Here is a 26723-nt window from a genome sequence, read left to right as displayed (position 1 = left end):
AACGTCACATTAACATTTATTAATATCCAATGAAAAATAAATGGCACAAAAGAGGAAAAAAACATGCTTAAAATTAGGAAGAAATGTTTCATGCTCTGCTTCAGTGTCTTTATTCTCGATTAATTCAGTCCTGATGAGCAGACAAGCTGCATGTGCGCAAAGGCAGACCTAAAAGAAACACTCGCACACTTGGAGAGGGAAAGAAAGAGAGAGAGAGAAACTCCAAAACAAATCACGGACCGTAACACACGATATGTACCAAAATTCAACTGTGATCGAAACACAAGAGGCATGTCTGCACGGAATAGCAGCAACTGACATTGAGATGAATGGGAATGCTAACGGATCGCTCTCACTCTCCAGGTTTTGTAAACCTCCTGGGTCATTGGGTATTCTGGTCCTTTCCTCCTTTCACCCTTCAAACTTTCTCTTTCTCTAGATTTCCTGCATCCAGTCTCATCTCTCCTTTTTTTTTTTTCTCCTGATAGGTCTGTGATGTTTTATAATTCAGCTCTCATAGTCCTGAAATGTGATTAGCCGCCTGCTGGCAAACAGAAGACCTTGTTCAAGGTTGTAATCGTATTCCTGCCATTGTACGAATGATGACATCATCTGATTCTCTCTCTCTCTCTTTCTCTCAAGCATTGTTTATGCTTTAGTCTTAAGCAGAATCTTTACACGGCGCATTCACACTGGAGCGTGTCAGACAGATAAGAGCAGTGTATTAGAGCACATCAGCTCCCCATGTGTGTTTGTGTGGAGTAATCAAGCATTCTATGACATGAGCAGTGTCGATTGAATGTGAATTTCCCCGCTATCAAATTCTTTTATGCATTCAAAGACCTTGCTCCCTAATCTTCGTATAACACTAAACCTAACTATAGTATTGTAAGTAATAAAGTTATAGACCTCAACTTGTGGCTTGTTTAACTTTGTGCATATCCTCATTGAATTCAGAGTATCAATAGGTGTTATGTACACATACAGCCTCTTCTGTAAATTTTTGGGCTGGTAGGGCCCTATGAAATCCGTTTGACCTTTTTCTAAGTTCGGATTTATTTTTTCACATATTTTGTGTTTTCCGTTTAATTTCTTCTGAATTCTTTATTAGACAGTTTAATTCAAGTTTATAATCAAAAGGATTAGAGGTCGACTGATAGTGGATTTTGCAGATATGAATAAGGTGGTGGAAAGGCAGGTAACTGATTAATTGGCCGATAGTTTTTTTTTTTCAATCTATCTATAGAATAATAAAAAAATATCGTATTCTTTCCTTACAGTGAAGGGCACAGAAAATTGAGTCTGCAAAATGAATAAAATACCAAAAGCAGTTTATTGTACACCCAAAATCCCAATAATAACCAGAGAAATTAAGATTTGGTGCATAACGTGGGACTTTTTACTTTTAAACAAGCCTGAAGTACACCGGGGACTCTTATTTTGAAATGACAGAGATTTGGCTCTGTTACAATGCTCTATATGTAAGTATTTACCAAATGAAGCTTTTTATAGCTTATAGATTCACCAGATGAAGAGTTTTATATGTATATAGAGGTTTATTGATGAGGAATAAAATATTTTAAAAAAAGTAGGAGAAAAAAAAGATATATATACACTATATTGCCAAAAGTATTCGCTCACCCATCCAAATAATTGAATTCAGGTGTTCCAATCACTTCCATGGCCACAGGTGTATAAAATGAAGCACCTAGGCATGCAGACTGCTTCTACAAACATTTGTGAAAGAATGGGCCGCTCTCAGGAGCTCAGTGAATTCCAGCGTGGTACTGTGATAGGATGCCACCTGTGCAACAAGTCCAGTCGTGAAATTTCCTCGCTACTAAATATTCCACAGTCAACTGTCAGTGGTATTATAACAAAGTGGAAGCGATTGGGAATGACAGCAACTCAGCCACGAAGTGGTAGGCCACGTAAAATGACAGAGCGGGGTCAGCGGATGCTGAGGCGCATAGTGCGCAGAGGTCGCCAACTTTCTGCAGAGTCAATCGCTACAGACCTCCAAAGTTCATGTGGCCTTCAGATTAGCTCAAGAACAGTGCGTAGAGAGCTTCATGGAATGGGTTTCCATGGCTGAGCAGCTGCATCCAAGCCATACATCACCAAGTGCAATGCAAAGCGTCAGATGCAGTGGTGTAAAGCACGCCGCCACTGGACTCTAGAGCAGTGGAGACACGTTCTCTGGAGTGACGAATCACGCTTCTCCATCTGGCAATCTGATGGACGAGTCTGGGTTTGGCGGTTGCCAGGAGAACGGTACTTGTCTGACTGCATTGTGCCAACTGTGAAGTTTGGTGGAGAGGGGATTATGGTGTGGGGTTGTTTTTCAGGAGCTGGGCTTGGCCCCTTAGTTCCAGTGAAAGGAACTCTGAATGCTTCAGCATACCAAGAGATTTTGGACAATTCCATGCTCCCAACTTTGTGGGAACAGTTTGGGGATGGCCCCTTCCTGTTCCAACATGACTGCGCACCAGTGCACAAAGCAAGGTCCATAAAGACATGGATGAGCGAGTTTGGTGTGGAAGAACTTGACTGGCCTGCACAGAGTCCTGACCTCAACCCGACAGAGCACCTTTGGGATGAATTAGAGCGAAGACTGCGAGCCAGGCCTTCTCGTCCAACATCAGTGTCTGACCTCACAAATGCGCTTCTGGAAGAATGGTCAAAAATTCCCATAAACACACTCCTAAACCTTGTGGAAAGCCTTCCCAGAAGAGTTGAAGCTGTTATAGCTGCAAAGGGTGGGCCGATGTCATATTAAACCCTATGGATTAAGAATGGGATGTCACTTAAGTTCATATGCGTCTAAAGGCAGATGAGCGAATACTTTTGGCAATATAGTGTATATCGGCATATATTTTTTCCAATAATGATAGTTCCAAAAAGCAACTATTGGTACCGATTAATCGGTAAAACCAATATATCGGTCTACCTCTAAAAAGGATGTCTAAACAAATTAATGAATTAAAACTTTAATAAAATGAAAGTAGAGCGAATAGTGCTTTTATATAGAACCTTTCAGCACAATCCAAAACACAACATTGGAGTTATTATTGCCCAAAAAACAACAGAGCATCTTGTGAGAGATCGGAGATATATATAAATATAATAGAATTATGATTGATTTATTATTATTCTCATCATCATTATTATTATTATTATTAGAGTGAATATTGCTTGGCTATACAGTAGTGATATATGACTGTTTCCCGTTTAAATAGAGCTTTTATTTTGGAGTGAAGCCCTTTCAGTTTCTGTGGGTTTTTGATGGTAGCTTCTCACCTCAGCGTAAGCAGCTCTACATGGCCCAGTGTGATTGTTAAACAAAAAAAGGCTGCGATTTAATTAGGTAAATATTTAGTCTGTATGAGCTACGTGCTTCAAAATGAATGAGCACTCTCCTCGCTGTCATCTACATCACACAGCGGTTTAATAATCACACCAAGACATATTGCAGTTTTTATTTCAGAAATTTTCAGTCAAACATTCTTTTTTATCCCAAATATGTCAAATTCCATGACATTCCATGTTTTATTGTTAATTACATTTTTATGACTGAATTCCTTGATTCCGTCTGCATTTTCCTGCATCACGGAAATCATAGGGCCCTCGGCTAAATTTCGATTTCCCAATTAATCACGATATCCATACGAATGATCCCGATGTCAATTCATAAATCCCAAGAACTATCTTATACTTTATGCCTTTTTATTTATTTATTCGTAACCAAAACACTTCTATGAGACGCTCTCTGAACTGCCACTATTCTTAAAGAGACAGTACCATTTTAACACTTGATCTACAAATCAATGTAAATACTTGTAAATAGAATAAATTATGCACTTAACAAAATATATACATTTCAATAATTAAATTTCAAGGCATTACATTTTCACACAACCTTTCCATGTGGCATCTGGCTAATTTGACTGGCTTCTACTTAGTGACATGAATTTGTGCCAAAATACCATAAAGTTTAATTGGACCCACAGCCTTTGACATCAACAACAAAATACATGCAGTGTTTTCTCCTCCCTTTTAAAGGTTGATAAGCCTATTTATTTTGCAGTCTTAACTATGCATGACTATATGTTTAGTTGCATTTTATTATTTGAACTTAGCATTATTTTCTCCCTGTCAGAGCAGATGAGTGACCCAGTTTTGAAGCATTTGAGATGTGGGTATGTTTTTTGAAGTGCGTAAATCTTTGTGATGTTTAAGGTTTGCTTGTGGGGTTTTTTTGCCCGCCAGTTGTGTTAGCATTTGATAGGGCTGCATGATAATGGCGCAAATGATAATCATGATTATTTTGCTCAAAAGTTTAATCACGATTATTAATCATGATCATTTGTCATTTGAAAAACTCTTTTTATTAAAATGTTTTCTAAATGACTTAATGAGGGTTTTTTGTATGGTAGTGCGGGGAACAGACACAGTCTCTGTATGATATATAGGTGATTCATTCTCTGTGTTGTAGTTTATGTGACCTGTGTGATGTCTCGGGGCAGATAGCAGACGTTCGGATTAGCCAGTTTGTCAGCTTCCTGACCTGGGCCCCAGTTAGTCAAATACTATCATTATTTATTTTATTTTTTTTTGTGGAATTTTTTCCCTTTTTCTCCCAATTTGGAATGCCCAATTCCCAATGCGCTCTAAGTCCTCGTGGTCGCATAGTGATTCGCTTCAGTCCGGGTGGTGGAGGACGAATCCCAGTTGCCTCCGCGTCTGAGACAGTCAACCTGCGCATTTTATCACATGGCTTGTTGAGCGCGTTGCCACGGAGACATAGCGCGTGTGGAGGCTTCACGCCATCCACCACGGCAACCACGCTCAATCCACCATGCGCCCCACCGAGAACAAACCACATTATAGCGACCACGAGGAGGTTACCCCATGTGACTCTACCCTCCCTAGCAACCGGGCCAATTTGGTTGCTTAGGAGACCTGGTTGGAGTCACTCAGCACGCCCTGGATTCAAACTAGTGAACTAGCGAACTCCAGGGGTGGTAGCCAGCGTATTTTTACCACTGAGCTACCCAGGCCCCCTAAATACTATCATTATTAAGACTATGGGCCATATTACTAGAGAGGAAACGGCACCTTCCCTTGAGGGATGGAGTCCGTCTCTCTTTAGCAGGTCAGGTTTTCCCCAAAAACTCTTCCAATTGTCTATGAATCGTATGTTATTCTCCGGACACCACTCAGACATCCAGCCATTCAGTGACACTAATCTACTATAAACCTCATCACCACGATGAGCAGGGAGGGAGCCAGAGCATAATTCTGAATTTTGCCCATCACTGTTGTGTGGCTACTGCAGTGTTGAGTATTTATGGAAAAATGACATCTTGTTCCTCCATTTTTGTCCCATCCACTTGCACAGCATATTTTGTCTGCCCCACTTTAATTATCTTCTCTTCTGTGACACACAATGATTCTCTATTACAGTGTGTGTCTTCACTCTGTTGTGTTTGAGATCAACACGGGGACATTTCGGCCATTCTGATATGAGCGATCGATAGTTCTTGGCCTTTGGGAAAAGCCATTTCATGTTTACTGTCTTGACTGACTGTGCTTCTCTTTGCAGGTCACCTTCAAACCCGACTCGTCCACTGCCGAGGTGCATGATGAACACATCAGAGGAGTTCTCAAGGTAAGAAGAAACTCGCTCTGTTCAGCACAGTTGAAGGTCGAAATCTGTGACATGCTGCATTTTTTTAATCCGTTACACCATGTCCTAACCAGACGAGAAGCGAATTTTGTGTTCACACTAAAACGAAAATACTGTGATGCAATCACAGCCAGTTAGTACATATTTGATGTTGAAGGAATAGTTAACGCAAACAACAATTGTGACATTGTTTATCCAACCTCATGTTAATGTAAGATCAGTTGGTCTTTCACGGTGACTAAACAAAAGCATAGACAAACACATGTAATTTTTTCTAACCTGACAGATCTTGGTCATCTGTTTGCTTTCACTTTATAGAAAGAGCAGCATGAAAATGATTAAAATACTATTTTATAATATTTTGTGGTTCATGGAAGAAAGAAAGTTGGTAGCTCTTTACAGTAAGGTTCAATTAACATAATGCATTATTGTGTCATGAATTTACAAAGAACAGTATATTTTTACAGCATTTACTAATCATGGTTAATGTGACATCTACATATACAAAAAATATTTTTTTACTGTTAAAAGTTGTAAAAATTAACATTAGTTAAGCATTAATAATTAATTAATTTAATGATGAATTAATTAACATGAAAACTTACAATGAACTAATTTTGACAGCTTTAATCTTCGTTAAATGTTAATTTCTACATATACTAATAATTTTACTTTTTGTTAAAAGTTGTAAATATTAACAATAGTTAAGAATTATAAATTAATTAACATGAACCTATAATGAAAAATATATTTTTACAGCTTTTATTAATATTGGTTAATGGTAATTACTATATATACTAATACATGAATTTTGTCAACATTAATTAAGAATTATGGACCCTTTTTATATTAGGTGGCCTTAACTACTATGCACTTAACCATTTGATACAATGTACTTATTATGTACATACTGTTGAAGTCAGAAGTTTACATACACCTAAGCCAGATACATTTAAACTCACAATTCCTGACATTTAATCGTAGAAAACATTCCCTGTCTTAGGTCAGTTAGGATCACTGCTTTATTTTAAGAATGTGAAATGTCAGAATAATAGTAGAGAGAATGATTTATTTCAGCTTTTATTTCATCACATTCCCAGTGGGTCAGAAGTAGCATTAAAGAAGTAGTATTTGGTAGCATTGCCTTTCAATTGTTTAACTTGGGTCAAACATTTTGGGAGCCTTCCACAAGCTTCTCACAATAAGTTGCTGGAATTTTGGTCCATTCCTCCAGACAGAACTGGTGTAACTGAGTCAGGTTTGTAGGCCTCCTTGCTCACACACACTTTTTCAGTTCTGCCCACAAATGTTCTATCAGATTGAGGTCAGGGCTTTGTGATGGCCACTCCAATACCTTGACTTTGTTGTCCTTAAGCCATTTTGCCATTAATTTAGAGGTATGCTTGGGACCATTGTTCATTTGGAAGACACATTTGCGACCGAGCTTAAACTTCCTGGCTGATGTCTTGAGATGTTGCTTCAATATATCCACATAATTTTCCTTCCTCATGATGCCATCTATTTTGTGAAGTGCACCAGTCCCTCCTGCAGCAAAGCACCCCCACAACGTGGTGCTGCCACCCCCATGCTTCACGGTTGGGATGGTGTTCTTCAGCTTGCAAGCCTCACCCTTTTTCCTCCAAACATAACGATGGTCATTATGGCCAAACAGTTAAAAAAACCAATTCATGAGACCAAAGGACATTTCACCAAAAAGTAAAATCTTTGTTCCCTTGTGCACTTGCAGACTGTATTCTGGCTTTTTAAATGGCAGTTTTGAAGCAGTGGCTTCTTCCTTGCTGAGCAGCCTTTCAGGTTATGTCGATATAGGACTCGTTTTACTGTAGATATAGATACTTGTCTACCTGTTTCCTCCAGCATCTTCACAAGGTCCTTTGCTGTTGTTCTGGGATTGATTTGCACTTTTCGCACCAAACTACATTCATCTCTAGGAGACAGAATGCGTCTGCTTCCTGAGCGGTATGATGGCTGTGTGGTCCCATGGTGTTTATACTTGCGTACTATTGTTTGTACAGATGAACGTGGTACCTTCAGGCGTTTGGAAATTGCTCCCAAGGATGAACCAGACTTGTGGAGGTCCACAATTTTTTTTCTGAGGTCTTGTCTGATTTCTTTTGATTTTCCCATGATGTCAAGCAAAGAGGCACTGAATTTGAAGGTAGGTCTTAAAATACATCCACAGGTACACCTCCAATTCAGTACACCTCCTATCAGAAGCTACTTGTCTAAAGGCTTGACATCATTTTCTAGACTTTTCCAAGCTGCTTAAAGGCACAGTTAACTTAGTGTATGTAAACTTCTGACCCACTGGAATTGTGATATAGTCAATTAAAAGTGAAACAATCTGTCTGTAAACAATTGTTGGAAAAATGACTCATGTCATGCACAAAGTAGATGTCCTAAACGACTTTCCAAAACTATAGTTTGCTAATATTAAATCTGTGGAGTGGATAAAAAATTAGTTTTAATGACTTCATCCTAAGTGTATGTAAGCTTCTGACCTCAACTGTACATGTTGTTGCATTGTAATTACATTTCAAGTACCTGCATTTAATTACATTTGTAGATACACTGTTAACTTTACCCCTAACCCAACCCTTATCCCAAAACCTAAGTCTAACCCCTAACCCTACCCTTACTCCTAAGCTTATCCATACATCAACCTCAGTAGCAGCAAATGTGGATATTTTGCAGAATAACATGTAGTTACACAGTAAATACATAGTCTTGTTTGTATTTAATGTTAGTACATAGTAGTTAAGGCCACCTAATATAAAGTGTGACCAGAATTATAAATTAATTAACATGAACTTACTATAAACAATATATTTTTACAGCATTTATTAATCTGGTTGATGTTATTGTCTACATATACTTCTAATACATTAAGTTACATTGAACTTAAATTGAAAACTTACATTGAACAATGTTTTTTAAAGCTTTAATCTTGTTTAATGTTAATTTCTGCATATACTAATTCATTTTTATTGTTACAATTTGTAAACATTAAAGGATTAGTTCGCCCAAAAATGAAAATTCAGTCATTGTTTACTCACCCATGTGTTGTTATACACCTATATGGCTTTCTTAGCACAAAGGGAGAAATTGTGAAAACATTTTGTGTTCAGTGATGTCATACAATGAAAGTTCATGGTGACCACCACTTCAAGCTTCAAAAGTATCATTCAGAAGTCATAAATTATTGTATGCAACTCATGTATTGTTCTGAAGAAATATGAAAAGGTTTGGTGAGAAACTGAAATCTAATGTATTATTAAGTGAAACTCTTGACCGACCATTGGTCTCCTGTGCATGTTCATGAGACATTGCACGCGAGCTTAGAGCTTACACGAGAGCAGGACTCTGCAGCCTCTTGCGACATGGGCCATTCAAGCGAAAATTTGTTTTGTTTCACTTCAACAGGACCACCAGTGATGTTAACAACAGAAAACACAACACAGTTGCAAACAAACCAGAGAACAGAACTTACAAAACATGTCTGAAGAGTTTAGTCGAAAAATAGATGCACTTCTATGCCCAGCCTTATTTATTTGAACTGGAGTCCTCATTCAAGGAGGCTGAAGGTAGCGACACATACACACCCAGATGCTACAGTCAGACAAAGAGTACAGGAGACCGCAGTAATTTGGAGGCTTCGCTTTACAGAATGTGAAGTGAAAGAACCGGAGAGAAAGGCAGAGGCCACGGGAAAGTCTGTTACCTTTATTCTGAAATTGGGTGCGTGCGCGCGCATGCGTGTGTGTGACAGACCTCCGCCTGAAGAAACCTCAGCGAAAACAGCAGGTAGGTGTAACATTCTCGGCCAAAATCAAGTAGTTTTAACTGGCAAGTGAGATGCTGATTTCAACATAATGTTATCAGAATGATTTTGGACCGGTGCCAGTTCATAGCGGACGGCGTTACCCGGCACAACGGCAGATATAGAGACCAAGCGATCGACAGATATCCCGTCACTCATCACGGCTGGTTAGGACTAAAACTAACTTTTAATTATTGCATGTGGTTTGGTGTCAGGTTAGGACGTCCTCCTCTATCTCTCTGTTTGATTGAGGACTCCAGTTCAAATAAATCAGGCTGGGCATAGAAGTGCATCTATTTTTCGACTAAAAACTCTTCAGACATGTTTTGAAAGTTCTGTTCTCTGGTTTGTGTGCAGCTATGTTGTGTTTTCTGTTTTTAATATCGCTGTTGGTCCTATTGAAGCGAAACAAAAGGAGTTTCCACTTGACCGGTCCATGTCAAGGCGAGACGCTGCAGAGTCCTGCTCTCGTGTAAGCTCTAAGCTCATGTGCAGTCTGTCTCATGAACGCGTGCAGGAGATCAACGATCGGTCAGAAGTTTCACATAATAATACATTAGATTTCGGTTTGTTTCTCACTAAATCATATCGTATTTCTTCAGATCAATACATGAGTCGGATATAATAATTTATTTGACTTCTGAATTATACTTACACTATAAACTGCCATTGTGTGACATCACTGAGCACATAATTTTTCTCACAATTTCTCCCTTTTGTATTAAGAAAAAGAAAGAAAGTCATATTGGGTTATAACAACACAGCGGTGAGTAAACAATGACTGAATTTTCATTTTTGGATGAACTATCCCTTTAACATTAGTTAATGCATTATGAATGAATTAACATAAACTTAAAATAAATGGTATATTTTACTGCATTTATTAATCATGGTTAATTTATAAATATACTATTGTACATTGTAAAGTTATGCTAATTAATTCATTATGCTTAGCTAATGTTGATGTTTACAACTTTTAACAGTAAAACAAATTATTCTATGTAGAAATTAACATTAATCAAGAATGCTGTTAAAGTGTTCACTGTTTTTTTGTAACTAATGTTAACGTACAGTATACAACTTTATCGTAAAGTATTACCAGTAAGTCATATGGGTTGGAATGACATGAGAGTGAGCAAACAATGACATCATTTTCATTTTTTGAGTGAATTGAGGTCATTTTGACCAATGAGATTTGTAGTCGAAGCTACCAAGCGACTGACAAAATGTGTTGTCACACTTGGCTAGTCATGGCTGGTTAGGACAAAAGCTCTGATTATCATGGAAGTTTTAAGATGTATCGATCGTCGCTGTATCGCGTCACGCCTGATTTGGCCACAGTGCTGTTTGAAGTTTCATGTTTGTGCCGACTACGCCAGTCGTCTGTATAATCCTTTATTTATTTAAAATTTTGCATTGGAATCTGTTTTTCTTTTTTTTCTTTTTTTTTTTATAATAATTTGTTTAAAATATCTCCTGGCACACCAGCCATCACATCTCTAGCTGTGATTAATAATTACTAGACTAATAATTATTCTCCGCCGGCTGCCGCCATCGGCTCATTAAAAAATACAAAATAAATCTTGCCGATATCTGCCAGAAATGTTTGGTTTGAGAACTCGAGGGAGAATCTAACAAATTCATGTCCAGGTCATATTTCACCCTCAATTTTTTTTTATATATATATTTATATACATATATCTTGAATGAGTTTTGGTATTTTTTCCATCTTATAGGTGGGTGCTGTGGTTGAAGCAAAGAACCAGGATGGAATCTACCAGGAGGCCACCATCAACAAACTCACAGACGCGAGTTTGTACACTGTCGGTAAGTTTCTGGTTAAACACACTTAACCGTGCCACACATCCTTTCAGGCATTTATTTATGTAAAGCCAAGTCCAAAAGTCTGAGACTACATTCTTGTTCAGAACTGGTTCCATTTAAAAAAACAAACCAAAAAAAAAAAAACAGTAATGACTTTCATCATGTCCAGCTCGAATGAAATAAGAACTGTTACTGTGTTATGTAATGTTGTGAGGCATCAATCAGGCAGTGCAGTGAATGCGTTGGTGAATGCGCAAATGTGGCTGCGCGCCCAAATGGTTCAATGTGTGTCATGGTCATTGCCTGTCCCGCAAGTGATAAGCAAAAACAGTTGCTTATGTCTTACGTGTATGTAAACAGGTGCAACAAATCAGGTATGTGTTGAAATATCGGCTCATTGAAGTGTAAACGCACTAATGCAGCCTAATAGATCTGCTGCTGTCTGTTATGTTGTTAATATAAATCAAACAACAATATTGGAGAAAGCCACTGACTGACTCTTATTGTGTAATTATTAGACTACTATGCTCTTAGTTTACTTAAAGCTGAAGTATGTCATTTCTGAGCCACTAGCACCACCATACGGAATTGCCAAAATAAACATTGTTTTCAAAACAGCTTTCTGAATACGCCCCCGGTTTGCCGTTGGTCAAACAAAGAGATAGTTCCACCCCCAACTCACGCCATTGGTTGAGTAACTTTGTTGGGGCGGGTCTAAGTGGGTCACTCAAAACAAACAGAGCAATTTTCCGTAGAAAGTGCCGCAGAAAGACAGTGCTTACAGTTTTTGAGAAAATGTACCTACGAATGGCTTACTAATAGTTGTCTCTGCATATTAAAGGAATAGTTCTCCCAAAAATGAAAATTCTCTGATCATTTACTCACCCTCATACCATCCCAGATGTGTATGGCTTTCTTTCTTCTGCAGAACACAAATGAAGATTTCAGGAAGAATATTTCAGCTCTGTAGGTCCATACAATACAAGTGAATGTGTGCCATATTTTTGAAGCTCCAAAAAGCACATATAGCCATCATAAAAGTAATCCATACGACTCCAGTAGATTAGTTAATGTCTTCTGAAGCGAAATGCTAGGTGTAAGAAATAGATAAAATATTTAAAAAATAATTTACTAAAAATTCACAAAGGTTGAGGTCACGCAGCCTCTCACGTGATGTAAGCGCGTTGGCAAGTTCATGTGAGCTGATGCGTGAAATACAAAACAATACAGAAGTGCAGTGTTACAACAGAGGAGCATAGATAATCATACATGGATGCCTCATTCGGCTGGTTTGGATACGTCAACTACGGCGCCATCTTGGAACGGTCAACAAGGAGAGCTGTTTGAATGCAAGTGAACGGAGGAGATGCCTCAGACCGAGCTCCTTGCTCAGGCCGCTGCATAAACTGCTTTTGTGTGGAAACAGTATTGCGGTCCATAGAAATAGCTGCTAATAAGTGAACTACGTATGAATATCTACGCAGAGGCGGCTTTCACGCTTGCTTCACATGTGAGGCAGTTTGAACTCCACCCTCGTCAACGTACAAACCTCAAGCTGCCTGGAAGCGAACATTTTGATCTATTTCTTACACCTAGCGTTTTGCTTATGAAGACATTCATTTAACCACCGGAGTTGTATGGATTACTTTTATGCTGCCTCTATGTGCTTTATTGGAGCTTCAAATTATTAACACCCATTCACTTGTATTGTACGAACCTACAGAGCTGAAATATTCTCCTAAAAATCTTCATTTGTGTTCTGCTTAAGAAAGCATGAGGGTGAGTAAATGATGAGACAATTTTCATTTTGGGGTGAACTGTTAATTTAAGCAAAAAAAAAGTTGCATACTTCAGCTTTAATACTTGGGCTACTTCTTTATTATTATGTCTGAGCACCAGAACCATCAGGCACAAAAACAGTTTTTTCCCTCAGGCTATATCCATCTCATGAACAGTTCAAACTGCCCCATCGAGCAATAATTATGTGCAATTCACAGCTTAGTCTATTTCTATTTATCCAACACATCCTACCTCTTCTGCCATTACATTCCCTTGCACTATCTGTATATAACAGATTTGTATTTGTACATACGTGTGTGTGTGTGTGTATATATATATATATATATATATATATATAGATATATGTATGTATGTACAGTGCCTTGTACAGACCAATTATCTCATATTACTGAATTACAAATGGTACAATGACATTTCATTCTGTTTGATATTTTATTTTAAAACACTGGAACTCAAAATCAGTTATTGTAAGGTGGCATTGGTTTTATGTTGGGAAATATATATATATACAGTGGTATGAAAAAGTGTTTGCCCCCTTCCTGATTTCTTATTTTTTTTGCATGTTTGTCACACTTAAATGTTTCAGATCATCAAACAAGTTTAAATATTAGTCAAAGATAACACAAGTAAACACAAAATGCAGTTTTTAAATGAAGGTTGTTATTATTAAGGGAAAACAAAATCCGAACCTACATGGCGCTGTGTGAAAAAGTGTTTGCCCCACCTGTTAAAACATAATTTAACTGTGGTTTATCACACCTGAGTTCAATTTCTCTAGCCACACCCAGGCCTGATTACTGCCACACCTGTTCTCAATCAAGAAATCACTTAAATAGGACCTGCCTGACAAAGTGAAGTAGACCAAAAGATCTTCAAAAGCTAGACATCATGCCGAGATCCAAAGAAATTCAGGAACAAATGAGAAAGAAAGTAATTGAGATCTATCAGTCTGGAAAAGGTTATAAAGCCATTTCTAAAGCTTTGGGACTCCAGAGAACCACAGTGAGAGCCATTATCCACAAATGGCGAAAACATGGAACAGTGGTGAACCTTCCCAGGAGTGGCCAGCCGACCAAAATTACCCCAAGAGCGCAGCGACGACTCATCCAAGAGGTCACAAAAGACCCCACAACAACATCCAAAGAACTGCAGGCCTCACTTGCCTCAGTTAAGGTCAGTGTTCAGGACTCCACCATAAGAAAGAGACTGGGCAAAAATGTCCTGCATGACAGAGTTCCAAGACGAAAACCACTGCTGAGCAAAAAGAACATTAAGGCTCATCTCATTTTTGCAAGAAAACATCTTGATGATCCCCAAGACTTTTGGGAAAATACTCTGTGGACTGACGAGACAAAAGTTGAACTTTTTGGAAGGTGTGTGTCCCATTACATCTGGCGTAAAAGTAACACCGCATTTCAGAAAAAGAACATCATACCAACAGTAAAATATGGTGGCGGTAGTGTGATGGTCTGGGGCTGTTTTGCTGCTTCAGGACCTGGAAGACTTGCTGTGATAAATGGAACCATGAATTCTGCTGTCTACCAAAAAATCCTGAAGGAGAATGTCCGGCCATCTGTTCGTGACCTCAAGCTGAAGCGAACTTGGGTTCTGCAGCAGGACAATGATCCAAAACACACCAGCAAGTCCACCTCTGAATGGCTGAAGAAAAACAAAATGAAGACTTTGGAGTGGCCTAGTCAAAGTCCTGACCTGAATCCTATTGAGATGCTGTGGCATAACCTTAAAAAGGCAGTTCATGCTCGAAAACCCTCCAATGTGGCTGAATTACAACAATTCTGCAAAGATGAGTGGGCCAAAATTCCTCCACAGCGCTGTAAAAGACTCATTGCAAGTTATCGCAAATGCTTTATTGCAGTTGTTGCTGCTAAGTGTGGCTCAACCAGTTATTAGGTTTAGGGGGCAATCACTTTTTCACACAGGGCCATGTAGGTTTGGATTTTGTTTTCCCTTAATAATAACAACCTTCATTTAAAAACTGCATTTTGTGTTTACTTGTGTTATCTTTGACTAATATTTAAACTTGTTTGATGATCTGAAACATTTAATTGTGACAAACATGCAAAAAAATAAGAAATCAGGAAGGGGGCAAACACTTTTTCACACCACTGTATATATATATAATAAAAAAAACTTAAATATCTTGCTTGCATAAGTATTCAACCCCTGTGCTGTGGAAGCTGCCAGGTTACACCGATGAAAGAAATTGCCCCAACGAGGACACAGTTACTTTACCACTGGCATCCACCTGTGAATCATTAAAGTTGCAATCACATTTTCTGGATAAAAAACCCATTGTTGAAGGATCATTGGTCAGGCTGTGAATCTGAAGGAAAATGAAGACCAATGAGCATTCCACAGAAGTTAGAGATAAAGTAATAAAAGTGCATAGATTAGGGAAAGGGTACAAAATAATATCCAAATGTTTGCATATCCCAGTGAGCACAGTTGGATCAACAATCAGGAAGTGGAAGCTGCACCACACCACCAGGCACTGCCAAGAAAAGGCCGTCCCTCAAAACTCAGCGCTCTGACAAAAGGAAACTTGTGAGAGAAGCCACAGAGAGGCCAACAATCACTTTGAAGGAGCTACAGAGTTCAGTGGCGGGGAGTGGAGTAATGGTGCACCAGCCAACCATATCAAGAGCACTGCATAACACTGGCCTGTATGGGAGGGTGGCAAGAAAGAAGCCGTTACTCAAAAAGTACCATCTGAAAGCACGTCTGGAGTTTGCCAGGAAGCATGTGAGTGACCCAGCTGCGATGTTGGAGGTTTTGTGGTCAGATGAGACCAAGATAGAGCTTTTTTGCCAAAAATCAAAGCGCAAACCTAACACTTCCTATGCCTCAAGACACACCCCCTACAGTGAAGTATGGTGGTGGCAGCATCATGCTGTGGTGATGCTTCTCATCAGCAGGGACTGGGCATCTTGTTAGAATTGAAGGAAGAATGGATGGAGCAAAATATAGGGAAATACTGCAAGAGAACCTGCTTCAGTCCGCTAAAAAAACTGAAGCTTGGGAGGAAATTCACCTTTCAGCATGACAATGATCCCAAGCACAAGGCCAAAGCAACATTGGAGTGGCTCAAGAACAAAAAGATAAATGTCCTGCAGTGGCCCAGTCAAAGTCCTGGTCTCAATCCTATTGAGAATCTGTGGCACTGTTTGAAAATTGCAGTCTACAAGCGTCACCCAACCAACCTGAACAACCTGGAGCCAATCTGCCGAGAAGAATGGGCCAAAATCACTTCGTCACTGTGCGCAAAGATGGTACATATGTACCCCAAAAGACTTAAAGCAGTTATTGCAGCAAAAGGTGGCTCGACCAAATATTAATGTGTGGGGGTTGAATACTTATGCAAATTATTTTTCATAAAAATATTTCCCAACAAAAAACAATGTCACCTGACAATAATTGATTGAGTTTCAGTGTTTTAAAATAAAATGACGGCCAAAAGTTTGGAATAATGTACAGATTTTTCTCTTATGGAAAGAAATTGGTATTTTTATTCACCAAAGTGGCATTCAACTGATCACAATGTATAGTCAGGACATTAATAATGTGAAAAATTACTATTACAATTTCACTTAAACTACTTCAAAGAGTTCTCATCAAAAAATCCTCCACGTGCAGCAATGACAGCTCTACAGATCCTTGTTATTCTAGCTGTCAGTTTGTCCAGATACTCAGGTGACATTTCACCCCACACTTCCTGTAGTACTTGTCATAGATGTGACTGTCTTATCGGGCACTTCTCACGCACCTTACAGTCTAGCTGATCCCACAAAAGCTCAATGGGGTTAAGATCCAGAACACTCTTTTCCAATTATCTGTTGTCCAATGTCTGTGTTTCTTTGCCCACTCCAACCTTTTCTTTTTGTTTTTCTGTTTCAAAAGTGTCTTTTTCTTTGCAATTCTTCCCATAAGTCCTGCACCCCTGAGTCTTCTCTTTACTGTTGTACATGAAACTGGTGTTGAGCGGGTAGAATTCAATGAAGCTGTCAGCTGAGGACATGTGAGGTGTCTATATCTCAAACTAGAGACTCTGATGTACTTATCCTCTTGTTTAGTTGTACATCTGGCCTTCCACATCTCTTTCTGTCCTTGTTAGAGCCAGTTGTGCTTTGTCTTTGAAGACTGTAGTGTACACCTTTGTATGAAATCTTCAGTTTTTTGGCAATTTCAAGCATTGTATAGCCTTCATTCCTCAAAACAATGATTGACTGATGAGTTTCTAGTGAAAGCTGTTTCTTTTTTGCCATTTGTGACCTAATATTGACCTTAAGACATGCCAGTCTATTACATACTGTGGCAACTCAAAAACAAACACAAAGACAATGTTAATCTTCATTTAATGAACCAAATATCTCTCAACTGTGTTTGATATAATGGCAAGTGATTTTCTAGTACCAAATGATCAATTTAGCATGATTACTCAAGGATAAGGTGTTGGAGTGACGGCTGCTGTCTAGATTTGATCAAAAATTAATTTTTTCAAATAGTGATGGTGATGTTTTTTACATCAGTAATGTCCTGACTATACTTTATGATCAGTTGAATGCCACTTTGGTGAATTAAAGCACCAATTTCCTTCCAAAACAGCAAAATCTGTACATTATACTATATATATTTGAATATTTAAATACACCAGTAGTGAGGATCAATTATGGGGTTGCATTTATGCCTCTAAAAAGTCTGTGTAAACATGCCTTTTACAAAAAATGTATTAATTTATTTCTGATTTGTTAAAACTGCTTTGTCGAAATCTGAAATTATCTTTTGTCAATAGGCTGCTGAGGGTGGTAAATGCAATAAGAATTGCAGTTCTTATTTCCAAATAATTCTTCCTCGAATGTACTAAAAGAAGCGTTGAGGTCAATCTGAATCAGAGTGTTTGAAATTCCTTACAATTCCCATGTTAGTATAAATTATAGTAAAAATGTTAAATAAGAAAACTGTAAATTACTTGTGGTCTCTTTTTGGGACCTTTCTTTAAGAAAGTGCCTTTATCTTCTTATGGTTTGCTTATGTTTATAGCAGCGTGTGTGACAGTGAGACAGACAGTCGTGTGAAGATGTTGGGTCGTTTTCCGCTCTATTGTTTCAGACATTCATGCTGTGTTTCTGCAGCGCAGTGAATGTTTGTTATCAAAGATAAATGCAGTGGGTGGCTCAAGTGCGCGCTGTCCTTTTAAGAGAAGTGATCTTATGTAATCTTTGCAGTCTGATATTTCATCTCTCTCTCTTTCTCTCTCTTCTGTGCTCAGTGTTTAATGACGGTGATGAGAAGACCCTCCGGCGTTCCTCTCTCTGCCTGAAAGGAGCGCGACACTTCGCTGAGAGTGAGGCAAGTCATCTGTGTCCTTAAGCATTTTCATTTGTTTACATCACCAGTGAATTCTTTAACATCAAGACACTTTGTTCATCATTGCTGTTATGCGGTACCTTTTTAACTCTGTAGGAATGTCATAAAATATAGATACACTGATAATTGATCGGTACGCTTATTTTCTCTATACATTTTTGAGGCATCGATAGATTTACATTAGCTGACATTTAAATTAGAAGCCTAATTTGTGTGCTTTCCAATTAATTGTCAGTTGGCCTTCAGTTTAATGTAGTCTGGTGTAATAGCTTTGGGAGACCACAAGGGGGTGATATAACATTTACTGAAGCTTTTTGCATTTTTGCGGATGTAAAGCGCCCAGTATCACACAGTGGATGTGCTGATGCGGTGCAGGTGCTAGTCCAAAGCTGTGAATCTAGTCACCACAGACACAAAAGTTATGAAGGTTTTTGTACTTAAGAATGAACAAAGTTTGGGGCCTGGGTAGCTCAGCGAGTATTGACGCTGACTGTCACCCCTGGAGTTGCGGGTTTGAATCCAGGGCGTGCTGAGTGACTCCAGCCAGGTCTCCTAAGCAACCAAATTGGCCCGGTTGCTAGGGAGGGTAGAGTCACATGGGGTAGCCTCCTCGTGGTCGCGATTAGTGGTTCTCGCTCTCAGTGGGGCGTGTGGTGAGTTGTGCGTGGATTGCGGAGAGTAGCATGAGCCTCCACATGCTGTGAGTCTCCGTGGTGTCATGCACAACGAGCCACGTGATAAGATGCACGGATTGACGGTCTCAGAAGTGGAGGCAACTCAGACTTGTCCTCCACCACCCGGATTGAGGTGAGTAATTCTGAAGCACGTCATTCTGCATTCAGGATGTGCATAAGCGGTTTTGTGCCGCTTTGTATTGGAGCCTTCGTTATTTCTTACTTTTCTTATTTTGATAGTTTTGTGCAATAAGATGTTATAGTTATTTAGCCTATTTATGTATTGAATATCCTTTAGTTACCTTGTTGAAGTGTTGCACTTAGCGCAGTGGTTCTCAACCTTTTTGACTCCAAGGCCCCCCACTGTCCAAGACAATATTTGAAGAACCCCCCCCTCGCCCGAAACTAGAAGTGTCTGATTAAAATAATTAATCATGGATCATTTGATTCTAGAATTTTCAGAAAGAGTTTTATAATTTGTAGGCATACATCTTAAAGTATTTTTAGCATTTTAATTAAGTTGGATTATTTTAATTATTTGTAATATTTCTTATTTTAAATTAATTTTAAGTCATATTGAGGCCCCCTTGGAAGTGTGCTGAGGCCCCCTAGTGGGTCCCGGCCCCCTGGTTGAGAACCGCTGGCTTAGCGTCCGTGTATCCATCACATGAACATAATGGAGCCTAATTCTACATTATTATCCTTAACACCAACTAGTTGACTAAATGTTCAGACAACTCACTGTCTAGTCGATTATGATTTTTTTTTTTTCCCCTACCCCAGCTGATTTTAAGAAACTGTCAGAAGAACTGTTTTCTCTGTGCTCAACACTTTGTGTTTGTAAATGATTTAAGATGGGTTGTCAGAGTTGTTTAAGACTGTTCAGTGCAGCTCTCTTAACACTGACAAGTGAATCTTATCTCTGCGTTCTCCTCCAGACTCTCGACCGGCTTCCTCTTACGAACCCTGAACACTTTGGCACGCCTGTCATCGGCAAAAAAGGCAACCGTGGAGGCAGACGATCCAATCCTATGTGAGTGTGTTTTCTATTACCTGAGATGTAAAGACCCCCATGAAATCAAAGTTGGTGTTTTTTGGCTTCGAGGCCCCTTTAGTACATGCTAGTGTACGACAAAAGGCTGTAACATACTCAACGCAAGTACCTGAATGCAAAAGCTTCTAGCTACGTAAGCTTGATGTTGTGCGTTATGCAGCTCCACTAGTACACATATAAACACTCCTCACCTGAAGTATGCAGCATATGAGCTTCTTGGTTTTGTCTCTCCAGGAATGTGGAGGTAGTAAATTAGATCCCTTCTTTTAGCAGGCAAACAAATGGGACAAGCTCTGCCCTGGAATTCTCTATAGTAAATCCTCGAGTGAGTGGCGTTCCACCGGCACAATGACGAATCGGATTGTTGTTTGTGTCGGCGAGAGGCGTGACCTCACTTTTACCCCTCAGTCGTGTCTGCCCGTATGAACTTTAGCAAGCCGAAATAATTTTGAAGGATCATAATAGATTATAATGTTAGTGGTTTGCACAGACTAGTTAACTAGTTGATGTGTTGAGTCTGTGTTGACTAGTCATGTTCTACACAGCAAAAATAATGACCTTAATCAGTCTTTTTGTTTTCCAGCTAACTTTACTTAAGAAGCAACATTGTATAAGATTGTTGTCTTGAATCAAGTTATTGGGGTTTAGATATTTTTGAATTTTGTTTTAGAAAAATACTGTCCGACAAAGGCAAAACACAGTAACTACACCAACTAGCAATGGGACGATATATCGCGGACCAAAAAAATTACGAATTACATCAAGGCAAAATTTGATATTTTGAAAATTGAATCATTGTTTTCTGTCCATGTGATCATAAATGAAATCACACGTAAATAAATTCACCGAACGTGTTTCCATTATTTGAAAATAGCTGCAGACGGCAGCAACACGCCCAACACAGATTGAGAAATCGTCGTCTACACTGAAATCGCCATTGTGGCTGCACTTTGGCTTTCCTGTGAAGGACAAAACAGCACACGGATTGTTGACAAGATGCAGATTTTGTAATAGCTGCCCCTTGCATAGAGCAGAGCACTCATTCACTGTGAAGCACGCAGCACATGCATACTCTATGCAGTATTTCTCTAATTAAATTGCAGCCTTTTGTGGTAACTGTTCAGTTCCTTGCAATTCCCATCCCTAGTTTATGTTGACAACAGTTTTCTTGTATTATAAGTGAAGATCAATTAAAACTGAACATATTCTCCGTTAACACAGTGCTGAACATGCCAGAAACCGCAAAGAATGCTGATGCTGTACGCCATAATGTGAGTCATTTACATAAAGTAAACACTGACTCACTGACCTGTCGACTAATTTTCTAGATAAATAGTCGACTAGAAAAAATGAGCAGTCGTGCAAGCCCTATATAATGTAGTAGGCAGGTTTGTCGCTGGTTCCAGCTCCCATGTAAAGACCTCATCGAAGCGCCTGTCCTGTGTTGTTGTTCGAGTAAGTCCCTGTGGTTTATCAGGTCATGTTTATTCGTGACACAGCCTGTTGACTGACTCATTTAAGGCGGTTTTACATGGGACGCAGCCACCACGCTTCCCTATTAATTTTCAAGGAGAGAGTGGCGGCAAAACGGAGGCAGCTGTCGAAGCAGCGCCGCTTTCCAAGCTCGTTCACAACAAAGCGGCAGGTCTGCTTGCGGCCCACACCGCGCAAGATACAAATATTTTATCTTTCCGCGGCTGCCGCTTGTCACTGACCAATCAGAGATTAATTTATTCAGTCAATTAAACGACACTTAGTTTTTGTGTAGTCAAAAACAACATGGAGACGAATATACTCGCTGTTGCTGAATTTTCTTCTGACATATAACGTTTCTTTGAGGGTTTATAGAGACATTAATAGGAAAACAGCCTCATGGGAAGTGGACGAGTCGTGTTCCAGGTGAAAATAGACTATGGAAACATGTACAGCTCATGTTTGGAAAATAAACGACTGTGCGATGTATGTAAATGGACCGTGGACTTATTTTCTCTTCTGCAACAGTTGTCTGAAACATCAACTTTAGATAAACCAAAAATACAATTGCCCAGGCAGATTATTGGCAGTGTGTTTTGTGGATTTTGAAAGTTCATTTGTAGCCCTCCCATTTTAATTATTGATGTGATGTTATTTATACTATACCAATTCGCCAATAAAAATATGAAGTAACATACAGTCCGTTTCGTTGGATCTCATCAGATGTGGAGACAATTACATTGTATAGCCTCCTTGATATTATAATTTTACATGAATATAAAAAATAGCTTATTACAATATTGATAGTTTTAAAACATTTGATGAAAAAATAAGTGGCATTTTATTTAAGTGCAATCACTTACATGAAAACTAATACAGCATTTACAGCAATCACCTCATAGACACAGTGTCAGAGCTGAAGCAGTGGGTGGCATTATTGCACTTCTACTGGCACGTTTTGCACTGCTTCTCGTGTGAATGGAAAACGCCTGTACGAACAAGAAGCGGCAAGATTGCAAGCAAAGCATGCCGCCCACTGCGTCCCGTGTAAAACCGCCTTAATGTCAACACGGTTTGCTCTCCTTGGCTGTGAATTTAAGCACTGGCTCGTAATTGAGAGCAGCTGTTGAGTCACGCTTTATATCGAACATTGGCAAGTGAGAAGTTCGTCAGCACATGGACCATAATTACCAGTTATCTTCATCTGAACTAACAGGAAGTGAGGAGAACACACAGAACCATCGTCTGTTGTGGGTTTAGGGTTAGGTAAGCTTACACTTAAAGGTGCAGTGTATAAGATTCAGAAACCCTTGTTATTAGTGACACCTGTGGCCGTTAAGTGAACTGCAGCCTGTTGCTCGTGATCGCGCACACACTCTATAGGGACGCGAGCGAGCATGACTCCATAGGGAAGCGAGACTGAACATGATTTACCGACATCATGCTGACAGATGAGGTAGCATAATTAAAATTACACAGTTATGATTGTTTTACAGACTTTGAGACTGTATATTATATCTGACTCTCCAGTCGAACAGGGCTAAAACAAAGTATGGATATAGGTCTGACTGTGCGAGACTGTAGTTTGAAATAATAACTTTTCTATGCATGATACATTGACTGCATTTATACGATAGCTTATGTCGGCGTTAGCTAGCTAGCCAGCTTTATCAATAGCTGTTAGCTAAATTTGGTGGATGACGACAGTAGCTGTTTATAAAATAGACTGTACATTATAAATATGTTGACACAATTCAGTATTGATATGATTCCATCACAACTGTAATTTTGATATCTCGATGCACTATTGTTTTATAATAATAGATTGTATATATTTTCTGTATAACCAAGTTACGTTACACTAATGAATGGAGCTTTTTGCATTATCTTGAACATTGTCTAGCATTCATTTCATGTGTTATTGTAGTTTACCTTGCTGAATAATTACAGATTAACATTGACATTAACCTGAATTTTAGTATAAAGAGATCGTTGAAATTATTTGAAAGTTACGAAGCAAGGTAGCTTGCAATTCGTCAGCGTTAGCAACGATGCAATGTTATGTCTCCAGAAGTTCAGAAGATAATATGCAGTCTAGTAGAAAAAGCATAATAAACAAATCATCTGCAAAACATGTTTTCAACTATTGATGAGGAAGTGTTCACATCAAAAGAGGATCTCAGCTTTCCAACGACCCCTAGATTGAGCTTGTAGTCCACTCAGAGGCCGAGATATTCGATTAAACAGTTGGAAACATGCATGCGATCCAAACTAGACTGGATGTCTATGGTGTGAGTGCTCAGCTGCGTTAGATCGCACCTACATTTCAGATCTGTATATTGTGAAGGAAGGTGATGGAGGAAAAAACATTTTTCCTAGTACTTGCTGCCATCTATTGAAATGAAATAAGACTTTTAGAAAGGAGATGGAGCAAACAGAACCAGAATTTCATGCTTACAAAGTTAGGATTAGGGGGTTCTGTAAAATGAGACTTTTTGCAATTGGTCCACTGTATTTGTGTAAGGTGAGCTTTTAAATTTGGGTGTGAAAAATTGCATGTTGCAGCCAAAAGAGAGGTTAAAGAGTTGAAGAGGTTAAAAATATCTAACCTGTTAGACTTTGCTCTTATGCAAAATAAAACTTGTCCGCAAGCCATTGTGACGTCTGATTTGTGAGCAAATCTTACTTTTGAGTCAACAAACAGATCAAACGGTACACACGTTGGTTTGAATTAATTCATTAATGAATTGGTCGGAATCAAAATGATTTTTAAAAATCCAACAATGCCAAATTAATGGAAAAGTCATGGAATTTCATTGGTCAAAAAAGCATGGGAACCAGGGTTATTTTCGTGAACTAAGACAAAAACTATTGAGTAAAAAAAAACTTTTGAACTGTTTAAAACGGTTTTGAACATTTAAACTGAAATAAAATAACTATTGCAAAGTAAATGAAAAACTAAAACGAAACGAAACTAACAACAGTTATTGAAAACCTAACTGAAATAAAATAATCATCAAAAATTAACGTTTTCGTAATCAACAAGCTCTCCTCGCATGGTGGAAAAATCTGACCTGTGTGGTTTTGGGGATTACCTGCAGATGGCGTGCACGTGAGGTTAGCCGAGCCTGATAGTAATGATAGATGAAGACGACTCGGACATGAATGATGGATGCTGGGAAACGACAGAGCCCTGTGTGGGACTATTTCAAGTTTTATTCTGAAACTGGAAAGAGCAAATGTATTGTCACTTTCAATCATTCGATTTGTGGGGTTGAAATTAAGGGGAAAAGTCCACAAGCCTGAAAGTACATTTGCAAACCAATCATCATGAGAGTACAAATCATTCGTGGCGACAGATTCGGAAATGAAGAGTACCATCAATAATGATGAAGTAGATCTCAACTTAAAAAGCAGCAGACTCTGACCTTGTGTTTCCAAAGATCTGAGGTTTGGGTGAAAAATTCAAACGGATATAAGAAACTCAAACAGTTACTGTTAATTGGGAATTAGCACGCAGCTGACCGGTGCGTTGCACGAGGCGATTGCAACATGGGAGTGTCCCACTGACGGGCTTTATAACATGCACAGAAGTGGAGCTGGTGGACTTTTTGGTGCACCCATAGGGTAAGATGGTGCCCCCCTAGGGGGGTTGGTGCCCTATGCAGACTGCGTCATCAGTGGTGCAAGTTCATTCCCAGTGCTGCATGAATAAATTCACTGATTGCGCTAAAAATACAAAACGCAACTCAGCGTGTCATTCATGCCCCCACATTTTGAATTTCAGGGACATTTTTGTCACATTTGGTGGCATTTTTGCCATGAGCCCTTCTTAATTTTTGACCCTGCAACATACCAAACCAAAACTTTTCATTTCTTAACCTTTTGCAAAAATAGGAACTGGACCGGTGTAATCTTGTTGTAAAATGAGCGATAGTCATCTGCGTGTAGTTATATTTATCAGTAGTGATATTTCACTCTGAATTTATAAAAAGCATTCATGTGTCATTGAGAGACATCTGTGTTATCTGAGATATTAATACTGCGTTAACGCCTTTCAGTGTCTGTTGTTAATTTCACATTAACACATGTAATCTCTCTCCACAGTCAAGAGGAAGAGTCATCTTCATCATCCAGTGAAGAGGAGGAGGGTGATCAGCAACAGAACGAAGAGCTTTACGGCAAGGTGGTGTGTGTGGAAGGAGTCGCCACCAGCGACAAAAAGAAAACCACATGGTACCCTGCGCTGGTGAGTCACGACCACTGGATGCAAAATACAAAAATCAGAATCAGAAGGATCAGAATCCGAATGAGCTTTATTGCCAAGTATGCTTACACATACAAGGAATTTGTCTTGGTGACAGAAGCTTCCAGTGCACAAACAATACAGCAAGATAGAGATAATAAAAAATACAATAAATAAAATAAATAAAAAGCAAATAGAAAATATATGTGCATATATAGAAATACACAATAAGACAAAATATATATATATATATATACGTATAGTGTGTACAAATACAAATCTGTTATATATAGAAGCAAGCGAATGTATGGCAGAAGAGGTAGGTTATGTTGGATAAATATAAGCTGTGTATTGCACATTAATTATTGCTCAAAGGGCCAGTTTTAACTGTTCATGAGTTGGATAGCCTGAGGGGAAAAACTGTTCCTATGCCTGACGGTTCTGGTGTTCAGAGCTCTGAAGCATTGGCCAGAAGGCAACGGTTCAAAAAGGTAGTGGGCAGGGTGAGTGGGGTCCAGAGTGATTTTTCCAGCCTTTTTCCTCACTCTGGAAGTGTATAGTTCTTGAAGGGAGGGCAGGGGACAACCAATAATCCTCTCAGCAGTCCGAACTGTCCTTTGTAGTCTTCTGATGTCTGATTTCGTAGCTGAACCAAACCAGACAGTTACTGAAGCCTTTTTTAAAGGTAAAGTGTGTCATTTCTGCAGCACTAGTGGCACCAAACAGAATAGCACTTT

General features: G+C 39.0%; 1 protein-coding gene across 3 annotated transcripts in view; it reads left to right on the top strand.

The window, feature by feature from the left end:
* Positions 1 to 26723, top strand: part of LOC127414359 (AT-rich interactive domain-containing protein 4B-like) — a 114587-nt gene that overhangs the window by 39128 nt on the left and 48736 nt on the right. For all 3 annotated transcript variants that reach the window (XM_051652334.1, XM_051652333.1, XM_051652332.1), the window contains exons 4-8: positions 5606 to 5671; positions 11267 to 11357; positions 18442 to 18521; positions 20152 to 20246; positions 25848 to 25989. In XM_051652334.1, coding sequence (XP_051508294.1) covers positions 5606 to 5671; positions 11267 to 11357; positions 18442 to 18521; positions 20152 to 20246; positions 25848 to 25989 — 474 coding nt within the window. The remainder of the gene's footprint in view (positions 1 to 5605; positions 5672 to 11266; positions 11358 to 18441; positions 18522 to 20151; positions 20247 to 25847; positions 25990 to 26723) is intronic.

This window comes from Myxocyprinus asiaticus, chromosome 23 (genome assembly GCF_019703515.2).
Source record: "Myxocyprinus asiaticus isolate MX2 ecotype Aquarium Trade chromosome 23, UBuf_Myxa_2, whole genome shotgun sequence".
Classification (NCBI taxonomy): domain Eukaryota; kingdom Metazoa; phylum Chordata; class Actinopteri; order Cypriniformes; family Catostomidae; genus Myxocyprinus; species Myxocyprinus asiaticus.
This window is presented reverse-complemented; position numbering and strand designations above follow the sequence as displayed.